Genomic DNA, 21,413 nt, shown 5'->3' with positions numbered 1-21,413 from the left:
ATTGGAAATGTCACACGCAATTGGTTTCTCGTTCGCCAGATGGCGAAGAAACGACTTGTTGTCATTCAAGGGGAAAAAAAAGTTGATGTATCCAGTTTTTGTGATCCAGTGCCTTAAAAAATAATCTTTATTTATTGGATCCAGTTCTAAGTCATGGGACAAACTATTGGTACCTCGTTGAGCAGCTTATCAAGTAAGTTTACATCGATATTTTTTTTTCTTTTTCCAATAACAAGTATTATGTGGAATCGATTTCGTGCATCTGTTTTAAGCTTATACTGGTCCAAAAAACACGACAGGTGCTTGTCAGTATCTTTTCTCTCATTTATCGTTCGTCCTTTTTCCGTCAACCTCCACGCACTATGACGTTAGAGACTATAAATTGGATGAGCAGGTGTTCCACATGTTGATGACAATCAGAAACCCGTTTGTGATATCAAAATAACAAGATTTTTGCATTCAAAGTGCAAGGCACAGATGTTGAAACATGATCACTTGAATATTTTCTGAATAGAGCCATTTGTGGTGTTTGTGCAGACTAGCTTCTCATGTCTCATCTCTTTGTCAAGTAAAGTTCTTTTTTTTTCCTATAGAGTAGGTCTTGTGTATAGTGTTGCTAGCATGGCACTTCCTTTTTTTGTTGTTCTGGGACCAGATATACCTGCAACTGTTTACTTTCCTTCTTTCATGAACCCCTTTTTCCCACCTTCTACCTAATGGTGTTTGTATGGAGGCAATTGTGAAGAATTGTATCCGTAAGACGAGGCTGACGAAAGGCCTTTTTTTTTCAATTCTGACGTAAAGTTGCAAAAGTAACGTAAGCTAAACGAATCTAGAAAGAAACAAAAGAAGGTTCTTTCTTACGAAAAGACGGTGTGTGTGTGTGTGTAAAGTGTTATGCAGCCCGGTGTGTAAAGTCAAGCTGTTTCCTGTGTCGGCTAAAACAAGAAACAACAGCAGCTGATGTTGTTTTTGACGTCCGTTTACCTGGCCGCCCCTTTTACGCCACATGGTCGTCGACCACCTACCCGTAACGAAAAGAATCTAATCAGGGAAAAACAAAAGTCAAAAACTATTGCCGATATTTAAACGTAGTGATACGTTAGACATAAAACAAGAAATGCGAAGAAAAAGAGCCAAACAGCAATAGCCATATTTCTTGAGGAAAACGTTAGAGCTTTTTGTTTTGTTTTTATTGGTCAGCTATTCTCTCACGTTGGCCTGTTTTGCCTATTCCATTATTTTTTTTTCCTTTTAAATTTCCATACTCCCAGTTTGTTCTAGTTCCGGTAGGAGTTAAAAACAAAACAAAAACTCCCGTCGGCCAAATGGCACGCGACAGGGGTTTTTTAAACTTCTATATTTATTAAGAGGTAGCACGTGGTGTTGGGTCAAAGTCAAATAGCAAAAGAAAAAAAGATGGGTGTAGGGGGGCGTGTGTAGGAGAATGGGCAACTGTTTCCAATATGTGAGTGTGTGTTGAAATTCGGCTTTACCATCTGGTCACAAGACCCTTAATGCCCGTCCGACCGGTTCAGGGCAGCTGCCTCTCGTTTTTATCCCCTCGCTAACGAACTGGCAATAGACTTTACACTAACCAAGTATAGCAACTCCTTGAAAACGAGTGTTGAATATTCTATAAACACGTTTTTCAGTCCTTACGCATTCACTTAAAGCCATCGAGTTAGGCCAAGTTGAACAAAGAACATCATTTTTTGTTTAAGTATCGAATTGGATTCAAGTAAATCTAATTTCTGTCTGCAAAAGGATGATGTATGCGCTGAGGGTTCGTGAACTTTTGTCGGAGGGACACCCATAGATAATGTGGAACGTCCTTCGTGTAGACGCCGCGGCGCGTGACTCTGCGGTTATCCGTCACGCCGGACACACACCGCATTGGGCAGACATTCGTTTGTTCCTTTTTTTTTTATTATTTATTGGTTGTTCTCCTGGAAAATACGACAACGGGTAATAACATCAGCTTTTCTCAAAATGGATTGAAAATCATTTCCGCTTCTGCGGCAGTTTTTCTTCAGCACCCACTCCGCCCCTCACACAATGTTTGGTCGTTTGATGCCCTCATTTTTGTGTGTGTGTGTGTGTGTGTGTGTCAAGACAAGAAGCAAAAAGCCGGCACGTACTCTGGGCGTTGCGGTTTCATGTCCGGCCGGATGTCTTAAGCGTAGCAACTTCCTTCTTCTTGCCCATTTCCCAATGCCATTCTAATGGTGCGCTCGCGCGTGCAACCTTAAACTTTCGATATAGTCTTTAACTCAACACATACACGTACATGTATCATTCTGAAGTTATCCGAAGGGCATCGCCTTTTTTTTCTTTCCCCGACATTTTTATTTTTAACATTATTATTAGACCGAAACTTTCCTTTCACCTGCTGTTCGTTCGACACGATTGAATTCACGCCGAAGTAGGGAGCAGGTTCGGCGTGAAGGTAGAATTCGATATCACACTAAAAGTTTAGCAGCAAAACAATAGTTTTTTTTAAGTTTTTTTTTAAATCAAAGTTTGAATTTCTAAAAGTTGATGATTCATCATCGAAATTTCTCTGATGACCATAGCGAGGCTCAATGCGTCACAAAGTTTTTTTTTTGGCAATAGACTGACGACTTTGGCGGTATCTCTTCTTTTTTCTGTCGGGAGTTTGTGAGCACGACCGAGTGCAAGGTACGATGGATCATGTTTCGTGGTCGACGAACATCAGTCCCGCAAAAGGAAAAAGAGAGAGAGAGAGAAACAAGTGCGGCTTTTTCTCTTTCAAACAAAAAAAAAAAAGTCAGGAAAGCCAAATAAATAAAACAAAAAAGTTTCAAGTGTATAGCGGCTAAGCTCTGGCACTCGCGTACTGGAATTTCCTGTGTGTGTGTGTATATATATACAATAGCACCCCAAGTTTGGGAGAAAAAAAAAAGTTTACCTCTTTGTGTATGTGTAATCTCCGCGTGCAGATAATTCAAAAAGAGCTTGCGAGAATGTAAGTTTGAGTTTTAAAATAAAAGTCACGAAAGAATGCCATTTATTTATTGGCCGCGTATGTTACGTCACTCGCCAACGATTTTGCGTCAGACGTATATACCCACTAATTTCGTGTAATAATGCACTTGGGTGTGTTATTATTAATTATTTTTTTGTTGTCTGTGTGACCGAAGACGACACGCGCCTGTCTGCCGGAGGGTTTTCCAAATAAAACATGGAATATAGTTTGCTGGAGAATTTGTTTTTTTTTTTCCTTCTGTGTGTGTGTGTGTTAATCGTTAAACCACACACGCTAGTGCATCGGCTGCTGGTGAATCGTGACAGACACTACACACATGGCGCATCGCCTTTCCAGTCCAGCATATGCTGGTAAACCCAACACCTGGCGGACACCTCCACCCTATTGCCCCTCCGATCCAGCAGTTCCTCCTGCCCTTGTGTATCATCTGCCGTAAGCAGCCCCACTGCCCTACCCTTGCTATCTTTTTGTCCCCCCCGTATTTCTATTTTCCTATTCAATTGTGCATATATCCCCCTGTGCCTTATACTATGCGGTATAAATGCATTTATCAGACACAAAAGGGAGCTGCTGAAGAACCTTATAGAACGGCAGCTGCTCTTGTAGGACTATGCGCGCTGTTGAAACACCATCGGTCCCTAAAAATATCGATCAACAATAGACGCCGGGCCCTGAAATGCATAAAGTTTAGTCATAATGGCGCGGCAACTGTTTCCTCGTTATAAACATACAATGTTTCTCTACCTTTTTCCTGGATACTATCGGATTGTGAATCGATCGCTGCTGCCTACACACTCTTTCCCGGTGTGTAGGCGTATATTTTCATCAGGTTTCTTTTGATTATTTGCTTTAGCTCTATGGACCAAGGCAGCTGATGCGATCTACACGATCCCTCTTATTATTATTATTTTTTTTAAGAGAGGGGGGAGTTTAAATATTTACCTACACATTAGAGGATGGTTACATCTCTAAAATTGGAAAGTACTTTTTTTTTTTTATTTCCCGTCACTTGTCCGGCTGTGTAACGTACATGATCCTTGACAAGCAAGACGTTTTCACTGGAATGACGGAAACATGTGTTAGGGTGCTTCCTTCCATCTTGTGTGAGAGAAAGAGAGGGGCAAGAGAAAGGCGTATTTGTCCACCCCGCACAGCGTCGACCGGAAGGGTTTCCATGGGCCGGAAGGATCAGTTCATCCCTTGGAAGAAGCAGTTTTTTGCCAACGTAATAAAAAAAAAAGGAAATAGTTCGTGTTGTTTACGTCTTCTTCGATTACTCACTCTCAAAAGAGGATGAAGAAAAAGGGGTGGAATGAGCAAGGAAAGAAGGGGATCTGGCTTCTTTCTCTATTTTAGAACCCAAGAAAGTCACATGTGAAAGGGGGAAACGAAGGGGGGGCGTCGTCAGCGTCGTTTTTCTGTTTTGAATTCTTGGACGGAGATGCGCCCCCTTTCCCCGTCTTTTTTTTTTCCCTTCGCTAACAGCAGCGCACGTCTCGTTTCCGCTCCAAGAACTTCAGGATCTTTCATAGATCCACCACCCCTCTGCTGAGCGTCGCCGTCTGTTCTTTGGAAAAAAAAAAAAAATGCGATGGTGGTTGGTTTCCACCTCATAGTTTATCCTCTTTTTTTTTTTATTATTATTATTTGTTCCTCCCCCCATGATCCACCCCTGAAGAGAGAGAGAGGAAAAAGCCCTGGAGGGGGAGCCAGAAGCGATCCGGCTGTATACATGTTCCAGCCGCTGGCCGCTGCTGTTGACTGGCGAGTTTTTGTGGCAGCTGTGCACACTTCCACCGCCGAACGTCAATAGACTTTCAAGCTCCACCGGTTCAGTAGCGCCATTCGAAAGCCGACCATCCGGCAGTGTAGACCCTCTCCTGTCTACCCGCTTCTACCCTGTTCCATCAGTCGGTCCGTTCGTGTGACCCAGTGCGCTTGTATTTTTTGTTTTGTTTAGTTTGTTGGCCCTTTTTTTTCTTCTCGGTTATATTTGCTTCGCTTTTGCGGTGCTTTGCTTGGCGTGTCTTGTGAGAGTGAATACCAAAGTTCCGTTTGTTTTCCTTCCGTGGGAAAAACATTCCAGAAACACGAAGACACGAACCGCTTTTAAAAAGAAAAACGTTTTCACTGATTATCGTGAATTTCGCAGCTGAGGAATTGCATCGATCATTTTCCACGAATTTCTGCCAATCGCTGGACATTTGTGTGATATTTAAAACAAAAAAAAATTCGACATTACACTGAACCTAAATCAAATTTGTTTGGTCAAATGGTGACCGAGTTGATCACGACAGACTCGGGGAAGACCAAGTCCAGTCCCAAATCGCTCAAAGGAGCCATGAAAGTCATCAAGAAGCTTAAAGGGCGTATTGGATTAGGTGAGTCTTCCTATTTCCTTTATTTATTTTTTTTGGGTCGTCGTGTCTTTCCTGCTGTACCTTTACTACTGTGCAAGGGAAAAATATGTGCGGTTTCCGGGAGAATTGGTCAGTTCTTACCATTTTTTTTTTAGATAATTGACTAGGCCTAAGGGTTTTTGTATGTTCATTATTTTATTTTTTAACTTCCCCCCCACTTCTTCTTATGTATTTGACCACTGATGACGTTTTCCGGTCGTTTTTTTTTTTGGTCCCGTTTCAAAGTCTTCGGATCGTGACGGCTTCCGTCCGGTTGGTTTTTCATGAAAGTGTTTTTTTTTTTGTTTTTTCTTTTAAACACACACGCACAAAAAATAAAAAGTTCAAAGTTGAAATCTCTTTTCCGATTTCCTCGACGTGATTTCCCCCCTTTTTTTTTTTTAATTCAAATACTTCCGGAGTACCATCCGGTGGGAGGCGTGTGCCTGCGGATACTAGCATCAACTCTTCTTCTTTTATTTTTTCTTGTTCCAGATGTTTAATAAATTCTATGCGACACATACAATCTATTGAAAAATGCAAAAGTATGGGAGGTCCTTCAATGGTCTAGTGAAGGCACGCAGAAGAATAAAAAGGGAAATGGAGGGGGGAAATGGTTGATACGATGACATAGACTAAAAATAAAAAAAAGTCGTCCAACATGTAACACCGGAATGAGGGTAGATCCATTCAATCGTAGGAATGCGCGTGCTTTTTTTATCGCATTTACATCAGACGGAGGGAGACGAAAGAAACATGAGATGTTGCATTGAAGAAAAGAAAAAGAGAGAAATGTGAACTCTTTTGTTAAATCTCTCCATTCTATTTGGTTATCCAGGCTCAAACAATGGCGACGGCAGCGCGTCCCAGCCGGTCCTCCAGTTTCACAACACGCGCGGAGAGCACGTCCGTTTATCCGCCGATCGCAGCACGGCTCGTCGAGTCGATTCATTCTGCAAAGGCATCGCTTTCTCTCAGCGGACAGTCCGCCCCAACGAAAAGGTAACAACAAACAAACAAAAAAAAGCCTCATTTATTTCTACGTGTTTGGATGTATTGGATCCCTAATGCGATTCCATTAGAAACCATTTTTTAAAATTTAAACAATTGTCCTTTATGCAGGTTTATTTACGCGTGGCGGAATGTTCCACCTCGTGGAACGGAGTCCTTCGCATTGGTTTCACTTCATGCAACCCTGCGTCCTTCAGCGGTGTTTTACCTAAATACGCCTGCCCCGGTAAGTTTAAAAAAACAAAAAAAAAACAATTTTATTTTCCATTTCCTTTTGAAACAAGATTCTCATTTTCGTCCCCTTAAAAATCATGTGTCAACAGATTTGACAAGCCGCCCAGGATTTTGGGGTAAGGCTTTGCCTGAACGCTACGTCGAAGTTGGCGTTCTGTTCTCGTTCCATTTCACAGCCAGCGGCGATGTGATGCTCAACGTCAACGGACAGGACAAGGGCGTCTTTTTGACGGGTGTTGATGCTCGCACCCCACTCTGGATCATGGTGGACATTTACGGCAACACGACAGCCGTCCAATTTGTCGGTGAGTCTAACCGGAATCTTCTCTTTTTCTCCGCCACATTTCATCGTTAACTTGGAACTAATTTTTTTGTTTCGTTTTTTCGCTCCAGATCCTCGAGGCAGTTTGAATAACAATCCGATGCGCAATTCTCCGACAAGGAGAAGTACCACGAGTTTGCAGTCGAGCGCATCCAGCAGTGGAATTAGCAGCACTTTGGCTTCGAATGACATCAACCAGCGGCCGCAACACCTCCAGCAACTGCACCATCAGCAGCAAATGCCACGGCCGCGCAGCGAGGCCGATTTGCTCGTTTCAATGAACGCGCTCAACCTGAACCGTGGGCCGCATCAAATTCCAAGTCTGCCCCTTCCGCCCATTCCTGGAAGTCTCCAACAGCAACTGCAATCGTCCAGCAGTTCAGCTGGCCAGCCACCGGCACCGCCCGCCGTCCTCCAGAATTTCCCGCCTCCTCCTCCATTGCGTCATTACCGCCATCACGTCTTCCAGCCGTTGACATTTCACCCGCGCACGCACGGCGTCAACATCCGCATGGGCCCCGATTGCCGCACCGCCGTCCGCCACGATGCCGAATTCTGTAATGGATACGTTCTTTCATCGAGGCCAATCAATCCGGGAGAGTCGTGGGTCGTTCAAATTGTGCAGACGGAATCGATTTACGTCGGTGGTATGGGATTCGGATTCACTACTTGCAATCCGGCATCGCTGTCTTCAACTGACTTGCCCGATGATGCCGATCAACTTCTCGACCGGTAAATTCCGCTTTTCTGTTCTTTTTCCTACCTTTCCATCGATTTTTTTGAAGAGAACAGAAATATAATTTCGTTATGTTTGAACATTTACAGACCTGAATACTGGGTCATTTCCAAGGATGTGGCACATGGACCCATTCTGGGTGACGAAATCGAATTCCACCTGTCACACACTGGTGAAGTGACGATGATGAGAAACCGAGGCTCTGCCACGCTTTTGATGCACGTTGACGTTTCGCTGCCGTTGTGGGCCATTTTCGATGTTTACGGCAGCACCAGAGCTGTCCGTCTGCTTGGCACCATTTCATCACCTCCGCCAGTGGCCGAACCGCCGGCCGTCATCTACCAGGCGCCTCCTCGCGTGAGCCCACCTCGGCCACAACAAGCTCAGCCTATTTATCAATCCGTCCCATCCGCTCATATGATGCAACAGTCGTTTCCGTCGGGTGTTTTGTCTTCCGGCACGGCGTCGTCGTACGTGGAGACGTTGACGCAGAGTCTCAATTGCCAATCGGCTGGCGGAGGCGCCAGCAGCGAGTGCACCGTCTGCTACGAACGCAGCGTCGATTGCGTCCTCTACTCGTGCGGTCACATGTGCCTGTGCTACGATTGCGCTCTGACCCTCTACCACGGAGGACGGACGGCCGGTGGCCAAGGATTGTGCCCCATCTGTCGGGCACCGATTCGTGACGTCATTCGAGCCTACCGATCTTAGTTCAACTGACTGCATTTGTTTGTTTTGTCTATTCCTTCTTCTCTTTGCTTTCTTTTCCAAAAGTCACGTAATGAAAATGGTGTTTGCTTCTCCTACTCGATGCCCTAGTCGGTTCGAATCGAGAGAACTATATCTCGATTGAAACAAAACGTAACCAAAGTCACAGGCATTCGAAACTTTTGACTCCACTTTCATTCAACAAATTTTCGTCCATTCTTTCGCTATTTTTCGAGTGTTTGAATTTCTTTTCTTTTCTTTCTTTTCTTATTTTTCGCGACACAATCAGAGAATTTCAAATCATTTGAGTCAACGGTGGTCGGTGTACAAACAAAATTTTTCGAGATATAAAAAAAATATGTGTTAGCCAATTAGAAGTTGGTATTATGAATTCAGGACAACAAACACAAACAACAGAAAAGGCAAAGGGGGAACGAGAGATAATCTAACCTGTTATTGTAATTTTGTTTCGTCATAAAACAAAACAACAACAAATTCTCTAGTAGAACGAACGTCCTTTTGAGTATTATTTCTGTTGTGTGTAGATAAGCAACGACAACAAAAAAAAAGAAAAAAACAAAAACAAACATTATTAGAACGCAGTGAAGTAGAGAAAAAGAAAGTGGTGGTAATTGGGAGGGCGGGTGACGTGAAAAAGGAGGAACTTTTTCTATAATTTTGGTCTGTGTATGGATAGATTGGTTCGTGTCACGAGTGTCCCCCTCCACAACGGAGACGAACGGCCCATCACCGATTATTTGTTTGCGTTTTACATTGAATTTAACACATACTTTAAACTTAAATCACGCCCTTCACTCATTATTCGATTCTACAAAAACATCCGCCACGTCCCCATTTTTCTTTGTGTGTTTGAACGCGTCTGATGTCTTGCATATTCTTTCTCCTATCACATGTTTTTTTTTTTTTTAATAATGAAATGATTATCAATACAGAAAAATGACGACAATCATTTTTTAAAACGAATTTCAACAAAGTTTTTATTTATTGCATCATAACGTAGACGATACTCGATTTTCGTGAACATTATTATTCAACACGAATCGATTACGTCAATCCCCCCCTCTAACCCAACTATGAAAATACGATGCCGTGTTTACGTACAGGAATATATTCCTCGTTGGCCTTCCTGTTTTCCTACACGGGTAACACAAAAATAACAATCGAACGTCACGGAGAAATAGAAAAAAAAAACGGTAATTCGATCACGAAGGCAGGAAATAGGGTTTTTGGAAGGATCACGAAAAAGAGGGGGGAAAAGAGCAGTCAAGAAAACAAAGTACTACTTACCCTTTCACATAAAATAAAAATCGAAGGGAGTAACAAGAAAGGACGTGGGAATATCAAGAGGGCATAAATAAGGTTCCCGTTGTTTCCGCATGCATTGATCCGCCGCCCCATGTATCTTCGACTTGTATCGGCGCCATTCTTTCCCAATGGTAAAAAGGAAAACCTTGAGGGACAAGCGACAGCAGCAGCCAATCTTATGACCGACGCTCTCTGAAGTATAAAACAGGTTCATGTTCCCACGTTTGACTGTGTCCCAGGTGAGGGGGTTTTAAGACTGGCATCTTTTCTTTTTTCCTCGATGCCGACAACACCTTTTCTTCTTCTGAATTTCATGTCACAGATGATGGAAGGCAAACAATGACTACGGAAGATGGTTCTTTATAAATACGGTAGGATGTTCCTAAAAGACATTCGTTGAGACAATTGAATTCAAAAAAGAGGAAATTCAAGACTTTTTCCTTCTTTTGTTTTCGGTGTGTACATCATTAAAATCCTGCCCATTATTCTGCTGTATGCACGCCAATTGTCGCCTTTAATTTACAATGGATATCAACCTGCTGGATGGTAGAACTCTTTTCCAAAAATGCAACCGCCCTTTCATGATACATTTGACGCTTTGTTGCACTTTTTTTTTTTTTCATTCCCTTTCGACGTGTCTTAATCTTTTATCACGGAAAAGAATTTGTGAAATACAGCGGAGAAATATCTCAAACTGGAAATACCAGGTTAGTTAAACATAGGCGGTGGCCTTCATTAAAAATATAAAGATATAAATGAATTCCTGATGTGAGTATACAGTGTGTGAGGGTGTAGCCAATGGAATTCAATTAACTGGCTAATGTTGGGAATTTTTTTTCCCTTGGCACGTTGACGTTGCCACCGCACGGATAATGGAAAACAAGAGCAGCCAAACTGAACCATTTTTTTCTGGTAGATCCGAAAAAGAACGTCACATACTTTAGCATGTGATATCGATCTGGCTGATAAGTAAACACGTTTTTTCTTTCCCGTCTTTCAGCGCATTTTTTACGTATTCCTTTTTACTTCGAGGTTTCTTTATGTTCCCACGGTGATTTTTCTTTAGGATTGGAATGATATTTAAAAAATAAGAGAAAAATAAAAGTAACGCACAAAGAAATGCATCTGCCGCCGTGCCGTTACTTAAACGATCTATTTCTTGTTGCAGTCGTAAACTTTGAAAAATACAGCTTGTGCATCAGCATCCGTCGCAAATGCTCCTATTTTTACCGACCAGTCCAGCAGGCTCGAACCTATTTTCTTTTATTGCATTATTGGTTTATCCCAACTTGCTGCTGTTGTCGATCGATATCTTTCTCGTGTCGTCGGTCTGAAGTTTTACAATCTTTAGGGCGGTGGGGGCAATGTCGACAATTTGAGGTAGGTATGAATATTTATAAATGCTACTTTTTCGGTAGCGGTACTAGTACGTGGTCATTTCTTAGGAGGCGGTTGTTCTCTACAATAAAAAACCGTTCCTTTGCATTACCTACAAACTTTTCCCATGGTGCACTGCTATACAATTGTTCAAAGGAAGCGCCGAAGATTTAGTTATGGATCGTTCTCGCTTTTTGGCAATATTGATGACACTATACTTTAGTATGAATAAGTCACGGTATCGTCGTTAAGGAATAATACGGGCGCCAGACAGAATAACTTAATGTTATTGTGTGTATATACCTCTCGTCGCCCTTGTATTTTTAAACTATATACCGAAGCAATGGCGGTATTAGCCTACTGTTCTATATGCTGAAGGCCTTTTTCTTTTCTTCTTATCTTTCTGCTTGTTCATTAGAAAGTGCTGGCCTTCGTGCTATTTTCGTTACGGTAGCAAGAAATACGAAAAATACGGGTTTTCTTGCCGGTGAAATGTTGAAAAATGACGGGATAAAAGGAGCCATTTACATTTACTGAGCGATCACAATAAAAAAGGGAAAATATGGCGACCATGTTTTCACATTATCGTGACGGCAATTTTTTTTTATATGCAACAATCACGCAATGATACGTATGGGTCAATATTGTCTTGATTTGACGTCACCAAATCGTTCTGTATTCTGGTTGCTGTTTAGCTGTTCCCATGCGTCTGTTTACGTGTCGTCAGCAATGGCTTCTCCTAATTTAGAAGAATTGTTCGAGGATTCAAGGTAAAAAAAAAAATAAAAATTGCTATATAATGCTCTTCTTACATTACCATAGTTTTCAGATTTGTCGCAAAACGATCATTATGAAAAATATCAGAAAGTTTAGTAGCCATGATTAGCCGTAGAGAAGTAAGGTTTCGTAAGGTTCTGGACAGAATCTTAATGGAGTTTCTTTACCAGGAATCTCTAACTTTTACGAAACCAATTCATGTTCTAAATTAACATTCAAGATTTCGTGGAATACATATAAATATTCATTAGAAGATGGTTGTAAAAATTAGCAGAAAAACATTTGGCTCATATATTTGCAGAGGTTTCAAACCTTGTAACCATCCTAGCAGCCATCTGGTTACCAATGACTATTTCCAAGATTGTTCTTCTAATATTCCTTTTTCTTCATACAGGATCATACAATGGGATTGGACACTGTTGTTGCTGGTATTTTACACCCCCTTAGGAATATTGCTGCTAGTGATGAGAATCTTTGCACTCATCCAGTTCTATCTAATGTTTCTCTATATGCCATACCAGCCAATTAAAAGGTAGGTTGTGTTTTCTAGCTTTTTTCCCCTATATTTTGCCTGACTTCTTCTTGTTAAAATATTCTTTTTCAGATATTTGTTGAGGGTGTGTGGACTGATGCTTGGTGTTTTTGTCAACGAAAAACATTCAAGCAAGGCAGCTGCTCAAGAAAATGCTGTCTGGGTCGCAAATCACTGCAGCCCATTTGATTCAATAGTTCTTCAGGTAATAGCTGGTGCACCAAGAGTCACCATCTTTCCAGAAGATGAAACAACCACAGCCAAATCAGGACTTCTCAAGTTCCAACCTGGAAAATTTGATCAACACAAGCGGAATAACCCAAAACTTCCAGTTCAGCCGCTGTCTTTGAAAGTTTCACGCCCTTTCCCACCTTTTGCCGTTACCGTCCTAGACAGTCAGCCCTGGACGGATGCGTTCTTTCTCCTCTTTAGTCCCTGCACAATTTTCAACATTAAGTAATATCAATTGGCTTCTGCGTTCCATTGTACAGGATCATGAATCGTTACGTTTGATTTCAGATTTCTTGATCCGGCTGACTGCCGAGAAGATGAAGAGCTCGAAGCTTACGTCAACCGGATAGAATCGGCTATTAGCCAAGATCTCGGCATTAACGCGACTTCATTCACCGCTAAAGACAAGGTGCAAACTTATTTTTTATTGCAACTGCGTATTTTTAACATATTCTGTATGTGTTATCTAGATCGAACTTATCAAAAGGAAGCGATTTGAGGCACATCCACCACGTCCGGTTCAGAGATCCCATAATCGGTGGCAAGTAATGGCCAACCAAGTTAAAGAAGTCTTGCCTCATGTTCCCATATCCGTCATATTGAGCGATCTGAGTAAGAAGATTCGACAATAATCATTCAAAATGACTTCAAATTAAACGTATTACTTCATTTCATAGGCAGAACTAATAGTGTGGATGCTACAGTGGCCAATCTAGTTGAAGGCGTTGTACCGTTCACTCCTGAGCCGATAGTGACCAGGGTCGAGAACCCTCCGACTGGGTCAGCTCCAAGCCCTGGCCCTTCCAACTATAAACCAGCTGGGGCTTCTTCGCAGGTGCAACAAGTTTCCGCATCTACGTTCAGCAAGCTTGTCCATGAGCGAGGCCTGTCGCTACAGGAACGGAAGCAGCGCTTGTTACGCCAAGCCCAACTCCGTTATTGCGAGCGGCACAATCTTCAAATACCGGGCATTAATTGTTGAAAAACGAAAATCAGATCAAGAAATGGGACAAAAATGCTGTAAAAGAAAATTATGCTTCACAACTTTCCTTATCCTTCGTTGATTATTTTTGTTTTAGACGGTTTTTTTCTTATTCCCTCCAAACCTGTATTTCATTTTCTATTTTGTTTATTTTTCTTTCTTCTTCGGGATTCAAAAATGATCGTCTCTCTGTACTACCGTCTAAATATTTGAACAAGTCTCACTTATTGAACGAAACCGTCAAGACAACCATCTTGTACATAGATTTGGATAGATCTAGCTTTGGTATTTAGAAAACTCAGTCGCGTCGGTTCGTCAAAATACACACATTTGGTGGATAAAATATTTCGGCTCTCCAAATAGATCTTGGTTGAAAGCAGTTATCTGCTAAGCCTATGGCATTCTTTTATTTAGTTTTTTCCTAATTCTGAGATACTTGAAAGTTCAAAATGTGGCGGGTGGAGGTTAGTATACAAAGAGGAAAAAATCGTCTAGACTAAGGGCCCCTACCAAGATAAAAAATAAAAAAACAGATAATGCTTCTCGAGGGGAAGAATAGCCATAAAAACATCGCATCCGTGGCAGTTTAACTTGGCATTTTTTCAATAACAATAGAAAAATGAATCGTTTGAAATTGAGCAGAGTCGCCATCTATCCGTTTAGAAATGAACAGCTTGGGATTTTTAATTAATAAAAATATCTTTTTTTAATGAACAAAAAGCCACATCAGACGGAAGAACTTTCCGCAAAGAGCGCTTCCGTCACATGAAAAGTCAACGGTTCACGGTGTTTGCGAGTTTCCCGATAGTCTTAGAAACCCGATCAATAGCTGTGGGTTTGTCTTAAAATTAAGCTGTAATTCTAGTTAAATGCTAAATGTTATAACCCACTTGGGAGGTTATACGTAGTCCCACGTTAGTCCTACGTAAAAGCGAAGCTGATTTTCGTTCGTTAAGTGGTTTTAAAATATAATGGAATCAATGTGGATTTTTAAATAACTCATAAACTATAAATCGCAAGTCGAATTTTTCGTCAGACAAGGCGTTTTTGAAATAAATGGAACTAAACTCGTATCCCTACAACTATGTTCTTCCGTATTTTATGTTTATTTCAAAAACTTTAAACCCTATGCAAAAATAAACTTGATTTTCGTAGTTTTATTTCAATTTTGAATGGGAATGATGTATTTTTAACGAAATCTATAATTTTGCGAAAAATGAAAAAGTGGGAAGGCTATACCCTTACCACTTTTGTCAAAATCCGCAAAAAACGACATCTCTTGGAATTCAATAAAAATCACAGTCTTTATACTCAAAATTGAACCCTAATTTCGAAACAGCCGTTTATTTTTTCGATAGACTGGATGTTTTTGAAATAAACAGAAAAAATTGTTGTTTGTGCAAAAAATTTTTGTTTTTCCGTATTTTACGTTTATTTCAAAAACTATAAGCCCAATGCAAAATTAAACTCGATTTTTGTAATTTTTGTTCAATTTTGAATGGAAATGATGTATTTTTAACGAAATCTATAATTTTGCGAAAAATGAAAAAGTGGGAAGGCTTTACCCTTACCACTTTTGTCAAAATCCGCAAAAAACGACATCTCTTGGAATTGAATGGAAATCACACATTTTGAACAAAATTAAACGCTGATTTTGATACATTCATTTATTTTCTTCACAAACCAACCGTTTCTGAAATAATTGTAATAAAGTTGACTGTAACACAACATATCGGTTCATCCGTTTTTTACATTTATTTCAAAAACTACAAGTCCCATTCAAAAGTATAGTCGATTTTCGTGATCCTCGTTAAATTCTTAATCGAAAATTTGTATTTTTAACTATATCTAAAATTTGTCAAAAAATGAAAAAGTGGGAAGGCTATACCCTTACCACTTTTGTCAAAATCCGCAAAAAACGACACCTCTTGGAATTCAATAAAAATCACTCTTTATACTCAAAATTGAACGCTAATTTCGAAACAGCCGTTTATTTTTTCGATAGACTGGATGTTTTGGAAATAAACAGAACAAATTGTTGTTTGTGCAAAAAATGTTTGTTTTTCCGTATTTTACTTTTATTTAAAAAACTATAAGCCCAATGCAAAAATAAACTTGATTCTCGTTAAATTTTTTATCTAAATGGTGCATGGTTTTCTTTATTTAGGTTAAAAAAGAAAAAAAAAAGTGGCAAAATTGGCCCGGGAATTTCCCTAATTTTCCAGCAAAAACTGCTAATTGTGACATCTCTTTGAATACGATAAAACTCACCTTTTATAACCCAAATTTCACCCTGATTCCGGATAAAATATTAGTTTTCCTATCCGTCAAGCGGTTGTTGAATACAACGGAAGAAAAGTGCCTTTTTTATGGCAACCACTTTAAATTTTAATAACTCATGATATACATCCCAAGTTAAAACGAACTTGATTTTCGTTATCCTGACTTTAATTTTAAACCTAAATGATGCATAGTTTGTAATATTTAGTTTTAAAAAAGAAAAAAACAGAAAAACTGGCAAAATTAGCTAAAATTGTGTGTCGGCGAGCCATCTAGCGACAATAATAGTATACAGCAAACGTGAAATCGTGCTTACATTGCTTCGTTCTCCCTAATTCAAAAACACAAAAATCACTTTGGACGGTTATTGTTTTATAAGATGGTGTTTCCTTAACTTTGACTTCGGTTATGCTTTTGAAGCCATTCAACACTACGATTCTATCGATCCAAAAATCGAACCAGTATTCGACAAACATCAAAAGAGTACCTGCTGATTATCAATTGCCAATCAATGAAAAAGAGTCGTACCTGGCCCTGCTTTTTTCATAAATCTTTTGGCTGAAGGAAAGACATTTTATTTGAAAATTCTAATCCGAAGAACCGACTAATGAATCCATCATTTGCATTGACATACCAATTTCGTATATTGAAGGACGAGTCACCTTTTTGCTGCCTATCTTGCTCTTTTCAGCTGAGTGATAGACGTCTCCGTCTTTTATCCTAGGCGTGTGTCTCTATATTGATTGTCATGTATGTAGGAGACAGCTGGCACAGACTTGAGAGCATCAACCGATCCTATTATCGGCTGCCACTCTTAAAGAATATATACCAGCATAGTTAGCTTGTCCTCTCCCCCTCTGTTGCACTGTCTACGTAATGTCTCCAGGACCTCTCAAAGGACCAATCTAGATATTGCTGTTATATACTGGTGCTGCGTGTACACGACTTTTCTTAATAATCAAATGTAGGCGTGGTTCCCTATATGTCCACGGTATATGCACCTTTATTCTGCCATACAGATTGTTCAATGAAATTTTATAAAAGGTTGCTGCCCGGGTTATTTATGGATGAACGTGTACAAGGTTCACTAAGCACTTTCCCAGATTAAAATGTTATTGTGCCCCGTGGTGGTTCAATCGCTACCGTCTTCCTTACAGCTTCGCCCTTTTATGTTCGCGTCTCGACGATTTTCACAAACTTGTCAACTCGGAACTTTTCAGGACAAAAATTTCGTTATCGATTTTGACGTAATAGAGCATCTAGTCTGATATTAAATCTCGCTCTCTGCCAAAGCAGAAGTTAGCTACGCGTTACTTGTCTTAAGATATATGCAGTATAATAAATAATTAAAATGATCGTCACGATAAAATTGTTAACGGAGAACCTGCAATCCCGAAAAAGAAAATAAACTTGGCCTTTATATTTAATTAGTCGGCCAACGAATAAATGGAAAGGACTTTTGTTAATTCGACCGTGACATACGCTCGATGTCACACATTATACGATCAAGTTTCTTAATAAAGAAAAGTAGCACGAGCCAGGGAAGCGTGACATCTCGTTATTATCACTTTTTCATTTGTTGAAACCGATTTTTGTTTTCAACTCGACTTTTCTGGCAAAATGTGTTGAATGGGCCTAAGCTCTCAATTGGAGAAAAAAGTTTCAAACGGAGATCTTGTACCTCGTCCCTCTTATATGTCTTTCAATACGGAAAAATCCAGATCGATAAACAAATAAAATGTCCCGCAGAATCGATCGGATCATATATACTGTTTTGATTGACATTGAGACGTACGCAGTGGAACTGTACATCAAAAGGCAGGTGCATGATGCACTACCGAACAAAATATTTTTCTGCGAAACATCTTAAAGTTCAACTAGAATCCGGAAAACTAACAGATTCGGTTACAGGGTCTGCTTTGTTGATTAAGTATCGATTTCGAATACTATTCGAACTAAGGAATTTTACTTTCCAACTGATAATTCAACATGAGCAACAACAATCAAATCGGTCGGGGAATAGAAGTTTCTCATTGTTGAGCAATAGAGCAATAGCATCGAACACGAAAGCAATATTAAATAGATATTTTATAGTAATTTGGTTTCGTGATGTACAAAATATTAAATTTCAATTCAAAAGTCATACGCTCTTTTTCGATTGTCAGTTTATGATTTTTTTCTCAGAATTAACTAGTCTTCTTTCAAACTATCGTGTCTCGCATCCATCCACAAGTTGATAGCTTCCATGACGAATCCAGCCGTTCGGATGAGATTAGCGTCCTCATTTAATTCTAGTCGGGAATCGTGCAACTGTCGTCCAAGGGTACTTATCGGAAAGATGCCACTTGCTGTTGAAAATACATCGAGACACAAGACATTTGTTAAGCTAGCGAGGAAAATAATAAAACAGAATAATCTGCAGCTCATTAAGGACATGGATTGGACGTCTAACTCTACGTAATGTGTGTGTGCATATCTCTAAATTACTCATTGCAATGATGACGATGACAACCATGTAGAGTATGACGGTCCCCATCGATAGAATGTAGCCAGCGAAAGGTTTAGACAACCAGATAAGCTTGTCGTACAAGTTGGCAGAAATGTAATCGCTGACACTGTCGTACTGCGTAACGGATGCGCTCCAGCTCGGACCACCACTTCCGGTCACTTTAAAACGGGCAGTTTCCTGATCCTTGGGCTGCTGCAAAAGAAAATTGGGGAAAAAAAAGCATTCTTTCAAATTGTTTTTCTTCAATTGTTTATTAAAATATGTAGATGTACACGGAAACAGAGTTGTTATTCTTACTAACGAATCGATCGTTAAAGGGCTGAAATGTATTAGAGTCTGGCTAATAAATAGGTAATCATATTTTAAATAGTTTATTGTTGACCAACCAAATCGGCTGATCTGCCGTGTCTGCTTAGTTTATCCGTCATTTGACTGAAGGCTGTTGTGATGACGCCAGTAAGTCGATCCAGCTCTTCCGGATCCACGCCCATACGATCGGCCAAGCTCTTGCCCGTTGTAGTCACCACAGATCCACTCACTGGATGGCAGTTCATATATGTACGAAAACGATGCAAACATAGCATTATATGCACAAAGTATATGAGACAAAATTCTTATTGACTGACCGACGATGAGGATGTAGATGACGACAAAGAGGACGATCATGGACACTACTCCGGTGGAAATGCCATAATAAGGATACGTGATCCAGCTAGCCGTGCTTGATGCGTAACTCGATATGTAGTTGGTAATCTTGTCCACAACCGACGACAGGTTCAAGCTCTTGTCTTTCTTGGCCGCCATTCTCGAGTGTTCCATCCATTCGGATCCACCACGACGTACGAACATCGACGGCGTCTTGTTCACCTGATTCTGTTTGATCAAGCCGTGGAAATACATCAGGTTAATGATACCATTCCATCGTCGATAATTTGCGTAAACATTACGACCCTTAGTCCAGCATCCTGAATCTGGTTAGCGTTGATGCTGCTAAACAGGGTAACCAAGACGCAAATTGAGTAGCAAACTAAAATCGTTTTCATGGTGATGTTTTCCTTCTTGTTCTTTATGACCTATCGGCTTCTCGGGACAAACAAAAAACCAATAAGTATCACTGAGAAATGAAAATCATGCAAATAAAGGAAAAGAGGATCAGTTTGATTATTCGATGCGGACAACAGAAACAACGGAATTCTTGCGCTGAAACCTTTTCAATTTCAGAAGGGCTTCGTTTGACGTGCCAGATGTGACGTTTCGCACGTTGTACAATCCCTAAAACCCGGCACATCTTAAACAAAAAGAAATATGATTTCCATCAGAATTCAGAAAGCCCTTCTTCACCTGTATCCTTCCGTTTTTAGCACGATACGGTGTGTACGCCTTTTGTCAATGATTGTAACGTATGTTGTACAATCAGACGCGTGTTTCATTATGAAATAGATCAAAAGGAAATGAAGAAAATCACAGTGAAAAGGGGGAAAAAAACAGACAGTTCCCAACCTCAAATCTACGCTGCGTGTACAACGTAAGTGAGATAGATTGCGTGGTACGTGATTGATTGGAAGCTGGTCGCGATGTGTGTCTATACCAATAAAACGCAGACAGCCGGACGTACAGCTGGATGGCTAGTGACACTTCAACTGAGAGTTGGATATATTGCGACAGTGGTATTTATCTGATTCTTTCCAATTTTTTTTTCTAAATGGGACAAACTCAGCTTGTCGTGTACACAAGACGATAGAAGTAAACACACCGGATGTGTACGGCCCCTCCTGTGTAATATATGAAATAAGGTTTCACGCGTGTGTCAAATAACTTTAGAAGACGCTCCCGCGTTCCGATTTTCACGGTCGAACAAGTAATATGGAGAACAAAATAGACTTGTGTATTGAAAGAAAAGGAAGTGTGTGTGAAAGATCGATCAGAAAACCGGAACTAGGATTCTTTTTTATTCTTTAGTCTCTTTATTTCACGATGACGTACGATCGTGAGCATGACGTTTCCCGTACGTCGCTTGATGAATGGCCAATATACGTAGCAAACAACAAAAACATTCTTTCGTCTTTGTTCCGTGGGTGTTCTCCACAGAATCATTGCACAGGTTGTATTGGCGACGGGCCTTTTTTTTTACTTTGCAACCAAATAACGTCATCGTTCCATGTCCGACAAAAGCTATTGCTTATATTCTTGAACTTCCTCGCTCAACAATCAAATGTCACACATTCCCTGTTGATAAGAACTTGTGCGTCCGGAAGTTTCCTTTTTTTTTTCCGGCAGTGACACAGACAAGATGTAGAGCTCTATAGGGAATCAATATTTAAAAAAAGGGGATCACTATATCTCCGCTAGCTTAATGTGTAAAGCAACACTCAACTGCTGTGCAACGTGTCGGACTTCATTAAGTTTGAATCGGGTTTCAAAATAAAACTTTTGTCTCATATATTGGATTGAGACATTGTAAGGTATTTGTTTCGACGTCTGTGATCCTGTTTCAGGTGCCACTGGCCACCAAATAAGATATGAGGGCACATTCTTTGCTTAGAGTGCTGCACGCACAATTGACGGGTCACGCTGATCGATATAGGACGTTGGTGCTAAGAAAAGACCGCGAATGATCAAAAAGCCATTGATGAACCATGACGTTTACACGCTCGGGTATATAACTTCAAAGAATATAGTACTTTATACGCTCTGGTGTTCAGTTTGGTTTTTTGCGTACAAGCCAACAACCGAAACATAAAAGTCAGGGCGATACAAAAGACACTAGATTTGGGGATTGCATACTAGGAAATTGGAAAAAGGAATTGTTCTGTTCTACATTTTTTTTTTTTCTATTCAAGCAATCACATATAGAACTTTATGTGATTCTTCTATATTCTCTTTCTTCCACACACGAGATACAGTCGTGCAATCTCACGATAAAGCCTTTGAATGTGCATCAGCTGAATATTTGGGTTATACGGCAGAGACTCTTCCTTT

The 21,413-nt window shown here is 40.4% G+C and overlaps 3 protein-coding genes across 5 annotated transcripts; 2 read left to right on the top strand and 1 right to left on the bottom strand.

Moving 5' to 3' along the window:
• The first annotated feature begins 45 nt into the window (after positions 1-45).
• LOC116930970 (protein neuralized) lies at positions 46-9,404 on the top strand. 2 transcript variants are annotated; one of them, XM_045177824.1, is made up of 6 exons: positions 46-193; positions 6,248-6,411; positions 6,532-6,646; positions 6,744-6,959; positions 7,048-7,708; positions 7,802-9,404. In XM_045177824.1, exons 1-6 carry the CDS (start codon positions 154-156, stop codon positions 8,421-8,423), a joined length of 1,818 nt encoding a protein of 605 aa, XP_045033759.1. In that variant the 5' UTR covers positions 46-153; the 3' UTR covers positions 8,424-9,404. The 2 variants fall into 2 exon arrangements, with proteins under 2 accessions (XP_045033759.1, XP_032794328.2); XM_032938437.2 differs by lacking the exon at positions 46-193 and adding an exon at positions 234-5,391.
• A 2,337-nt stretch (positions 9,405-11,741) lies between these two features.
• Positions 11,742-13,990, top strand: LOC116930946 (lipid droplet-regulating VLDL assembly factor AUP1). The gene is made up of 6 exons (XM_032938399.2): positions 11,742-11,893; positions 12,295-12,432; positions 12,505-12,888; positions 12,952-13,072; positions 13,134-13,275; positions 13,341-13,990. The coding sequence occupies exons 1-6, from the start codon at positions 11,748-11,750 to the stop codon at positions 13,643-13,645; spliced, it is 1,236 nt and encodes a 411-aa protein (XP_032794290.2). The 5' UTR covers positions 11,742-11,747; the 3' UTR covers positions 13,646-13,990.
• Positions 13,991-17,676: 3,686 nt separating this feature from the next.
• On the bottom strand, positions 17,677-20,089 carry LOC116930932. Of its 2 annotated transcripts, none has more exons than XM_032938379.2 (6): positions 19,935-20,089; positions 19,385-19,514; positions 19,061-19,307; positions 18,821-18,972; positions 18,413-18,626; positions 17,677-18,273 (listed from the first exon to the last, which is right to left on the bottom strand). In XM_032938379.2, the coding sequence occupies exons 2-6, from the start codon at positions 19,475-19,477 to the stop codon at positions 18,116-18,118; spliced, it is 864 nt and encodes a 287-aa protein (XP_032794270.2). In that variant the 5' UTR covers positions 19,478-19,514; positions 19,935-20,089; the 3' UTR covers positions 17,677-18,115. The 2 variants fall into 2 exon arrangements, with proteins under 2 accessions (XP_032794270.2, XP_032794278.2); XM_032938387.2 differs by having other exon boundaries at positions 18,413-18,623.
• Between the last annotated feature and the right edge of the window lie 1,324 nt (positions 20,090-21,413).

Source organism: Daphnia magna, linkage group LG1 (genome assembly GCF_020631705.1).
Source record: "Daphnia magna isolate NIES linkage group LG1, ASM2063170v1.1, whole genome shotgun sequence".
Taxonomy (NCBI): Eukaryota; Metazoa; Arthropoda; class Branchiopoda; order Diplostraca; family Daphniidae; genus Daphnia; species Daphnia magna.
The sequence above is the reverse complement of the archived record's forward strand: the minus strand, read 5'-3'. Positions and strand labels throughout refer to the sequence as shown.

Bases quoted from the DNA above. Each gene is read 5' to 3' on its own strand.
- LOC116930970 (XM_032938437.2), top strand. From the start codon at position 5,283: ATGGTGACCGAGTTGATCACGACAGACTCGGGGAAGACCAAGTCCAGT. The intron at 6,412-6,531 runs GTAACAACAAAC...TCCTTTATGCAG, and splicing joins CAGTCCGCCCCAACGAAAAG to GTTTATTTACGCGTGGCGGA. The intron at 6,960-7,047 runs GTGAGTCTAACC...TTTTCGCTCCAG, and splicing joins GACAGCCGTCCAATTTGTCG to ATCCTCGAGGCAGTTTGAAT.
- LOC116930946 (XM_032938399.2), top strand. From the start codon at position 11,748: ATGATACGTATGGGTCAATATTGTCTTGATTTGACGTCACCAAATCGT. The intron at 12,889-12,951 runs GTAATATCAATT...GTTTGATTTCAG, and splicing joins TGCACAATTTTCAACATTAA to ATTTCTTGATCCGGCTGACT. The intron at 13,073-13,133 runs GTGCAAACTTAT...TGTGTTATCTAG, and splicing joins CATTCACCGCTAAAGACAAG to ATCGAACTTATCAAAAGGAA.
- LOC116930932 (XM_032938379.2), bottom strand. From the start codon at position 19,477: ATGAAAACGATTTTAGTTTGCTACTCAATTTGCGTCTTGGTTACCCTG. The intron at 18,973-19,060 runs GTCAGTCAATAA...ACTGCCATCCAG, and splicing joins CATCTACATCCTCATCGTCG to TGAGTGGATCTGTGGTGACT. The intron at 18,627-18,820 runs GTTGGTCAACAA...TTTCTTTTGCAG, and splicing joins ACGGCAGATCAGCCGATTTG to CAGCCCAAGGATCAGGAAAC.